At 38.8% G+C, this 3816-nt stretch overlaps 1 protein-coding gene across 1 annotated transcript; it reads left to right on the top strand.

The window, feature by feature from the left end:
• The first annotated feature begins 1022 nt into the window (after window positions 1–1022).
• On the top strand, window positions 1023–2738 carry LOC139739248 (uncharacterized). Its single transcript, XM_071649864.1, has one exon. It carries the CDS (start codon window positions 1023–1025, stop codon window positions 2736–2738), a length of 1716 nt encoding a protein of 571 aa, XP_071505965.1.
• The last annotated feature ends 1078 nt before the right edge of the window (window positions 2739–3816 follow it).

Genomic DNA, 3816 nt, shown 5'->3' with positions numbered 1-3816 from the left:
TTTTTTTTGGGGGGGGTTGTTTTTCCTTGGAGAGATTTTTTCGTGTATCTACTGAGAACATAGCTATGTAAAATGTTAATTGCAAAGTAAATGGAATCATACACGGTTCAAACTACATAGTTCTCATTTGCTTGCAGACCTCTAATGCTTGTTTCTTTTTAACCCTAAATGTTTTTTTTTAAGATAAGATGAAATCAAATATTTGCAAATAAGGGGTATTTATATTTTTACAGTGAAAATAGCGTCTCACCAAATAAAAATGGTACATATAAACTGCATATATTTCGATTTCTGAATTTGTTTTTCAGCAGTCAAATATTGCCAGAAGGTACAAAAAGGGTATAACTCTTCTAGGTATGATAGCTTAAGAAAATTGATTTAGTCAACCAACATGGCATATTTGGTCCATTACCAGAATCCATTAACGCTCACAGAGCACAACTTTGAAGAGACGTTAAAACATCGCGCATCTCTTTTTGCGAACTGAAAGGGCAAGCAGTTTAAAAGGAGTTATATCCCATCAATCACAAATCTGTACTTCATTACTCTTTATTACAGATTTGATGTGTTTTCTTAGAACGCATGCAATGTTTCCATTTAAAGGACCCATGCATTGTCTAGAACCCAATCAAACCAGTTATAAAATACAATTATTCATTCTATGATTGGCAATTGGAAAATCTGAGTATTTTTCATTAATCCTGAACTGCATTGCACGTGATATCGTAGACGATGAAGATACTGAAAATCTTGGGAAAGAGTTTTGTTTCTCTGCGGCAGAAGTTGCGCGATTCATCAAAGTCAACAGTCGGTACGATAAGGTAACATGTGAAGGAACGGTTCATATTTTTCATAAGTGGAGTAAGAGAGTGAGCTCGTCGAAAAGCCGGTTGACCTTGCCAGCAGCTCTAATAAGAGATTGATAAGGCAGTATTTCTAAGACATATCTACCTTTCACTGTCTACGTATCTACATATCTATCTATCTATCTATCTATCTATCTTTCTGCAGTAAACAAACGCATGGAAAACTTCAGAGAGCTGATATCACAGTGCGATACCCTGAAGAAAGGAGATTATTCCAAAGAGGAACTATCTTTGTACAAGCTTCGCCTAACTAAAGGAAAGTATGGTCCACGCAGTGAATACCAGACCTACTACTTCGGTCAAGGGAATGAAACACAGCGACATTTGGTTGTAATGGTCGTCGGAGCGACAGGTGCAGGAAAGAGCACTCTGATAAACGGCATGGTAAACTACATCTTTAACGTTGACTGGAATGACAACTTTCGTTTTAAGATCATTGCTGAGGAGGGAGAGAACAAGGCTGGCCGCAAGGTACAGAGCCAAACTCAGATGATCACTTCGTACACCATTAATCCAACAAAGTGGTCATGTTTCGATTTCAGGCTGACAATAATTGACACACCAGGATTCGGTGACACGAGGGGTATCGCACGAGACAAAGCCATCGTTGACCAGATTCGTGAATTCTTTGCAGATTCATCTCTCCATCACGTGGACCACATAAATGTCATTGGCTTTGTCGCTCAAGCATCTCAAGCAAGGTTAACCCTTACTCAAAAGTATGTGTTTGACTCCGTCTTGGCACTCTTCGGCAAGGACATCGAACAAAACATTATGATGCTCGTGACATTTGCCGATGGACAGAAACCTCCCTTAATGGACGTTATAAAAGAAGCAAACATTCCATGCTCGAACAACATTTTCAAATTCAACAATTCTGCTTTGTTTGCCAATAAGACTGATGTTGATCAACTTTCAGGTGGCAAGAGTAGCAACGATGTCGTTGGAAGAAACGTCAATGACGTGGAAGAAGGAAACGCAGATTCCTTGAACAATGTGTTCTGGAAGATGGGGATCCAGAGCATGCGGCGCTTCTTCTTGGCTTTGAGTCAGATAGAGCCAAAAAGTCTTTCGCTTACACAAGAAGTCCTGAAGGAACGTCAGCGCTTGGAAGCAGCAATAGAAAGTCTACAGCCACAGATCCAGATTGGATTTCATAAGCTTGATGAATTGCAAGAGGAGCAGAGGATCCTGGAGCAACATGAGGAGGAAATTGAAGCGAATAAGGACTTTACATACGTTGTGGATGTTCAGAAGAGTCGGAAGATCGACATTAAGGGAGATTACATTTTGAAGTGTTCCCGTTGCCACTTTACATGTCATTATCCATGTAAAATTACAGATTACAAGGATATAGCGCGCTGTTGTGCGATGACAGAAGATGGAACATGTCGCGTATGTCCTCTAAGATGTCCTTGGGCGGTTCATTTTCATCAGAATTTCAAATTTGACTTTTACACTGAGAAGGAGACTCGGACTTATGCGGAGCTCGAAAGTCGTTATAACGACGCAACTGGCAAGAAACTAGCTGTAGGACAAGTTTTCAAGAAACATCAAGAAGAATTCCTGAGCGTACAGGAATGCGTGTATCGACTAATCAGTGAATCACACAGGAGCCTCAAACGTCTGGAAGAAATCGCAATGAGACCAAACCCTCTCAGTACTCTGGACTACGTGGATATCTTGATTGAGGCAGAAGAACGTGAAGCTATGGCAGGATGGAGAAAACGTGTTAAGGCTCTCCAGGAAGTGCGCAAGGCGGCAGAAATCCAGTCCCAAATAGGGCAAGCGAATTACAATCCCTTTCAGCAGTACCAGCAGCAATTCGGTGGCAAAAGGAAAGAAGAAATTAGTATGTGCAATCTTTCGTAATTTTTTCTGGCCCATTTTGGATTGGAAGTGGTAGTCACAGCAGTGTTTAACTTCTCTGAGTAAATTTACCTGTATCAAAGATGGCCTGCACAAAACAATCTGGTACAGACTTAAACTAGAAATAATGTCAATGAAAGCTGAGCAGTGCTCGCCTACTACTTTGTTTAAATCTCCTTTTTCCTCGTTGATTCTTGGTTGAAACAGTTCTTAGATTTTCGTGAGTATATCTTAACGTTTATATAGGGAATAGTCGTATAGGTGTTAGATTACGATTTCTTGGTCACAAGAATCTTTGAAAATAAACATTTACTTGCTTGTAATCTACTCTTGCAAATTACTCAAACAAGAAAGTCATTTGTATTTTGATATTAAGTTATATATATATATGTATATATATATATATATATACATATATATATATAAATAATAGATAAATATAAGTTTTATATCAAATGAAAGAGCAAAACTTGTTTTGGTATTATGATAGAAAATACACAGAAACACACAATTAGCTAATTTTCAAAGAGGCAGCATTGGCAAATGCCCCCTTCCCCAATGGCTCCAGGGGCTAAATTCAAAATCAGATGATTCCGCTTTGAACTGAAAGATGCAACAAGGAGTTTACTACGCAAATGATTGACGTCTATGGGAAGAAGGAAACGCCCTGCTCCTACCAAGAAATGATTTGCCCAGCAAAACGAAAGCAACACGAGTTTTTTTCAAAGATATGGTTAATATGAAGATATTAACAGAGCTGTTGCAATAATTTACCATTCTTCTTTACCATGAATGTACTTTCGAAGCAACACAATTTCTACAATTTTACGCTGTACAGATTGTTCATCATTGGCGTTCATAACTGAACTTGCTTTTGGCAGGAGATATATGCACAGATATTATGCTCTGAATAAAGAGAATGGTTAAATCAGTCGCTTTGTAAATGTCATAATTACTTTCACCGGTCTGGTTGCGCCAGCTGATATAACACCAGGAATAGGAAATGTCATTACAAACACAAATGTAGGCTGCGTAGCGTGTACATGGATGAGTTAAAAAGCCGTCAGCAATATCATTTTTG

The sequence above is a fragment of the Diadema antillarum genome, unplaced genomic scaffold (assembly GCF_040938485.1).
Source record: "Diadema antillarum isolate AM-2024a unplaced genomic scaffold, OU_Dant_1.0 seq00000791_RagTag, whole genome shotgun sequence".
In the NCBI taxonomy this organism is placed as follows: domain Eukaryota; kingdom Metazoa; phylum Echinodermata; class Echinoidea; order Diadematoida; family Diadematidae; genus Diadema; species Diadema antillarum.
This window is presented reverse-complemented; position numbering and strand designations above follow the sequence as displayed.

Coding starts and splice junctions, on each gene's coding strand:
- LOC139739248 (XM_071649864.1), top strand. CDS start 1,023: ATGGAAAACTTCAGAGAGCTGATATCACAGTGCGATACCCTGAAGAAA.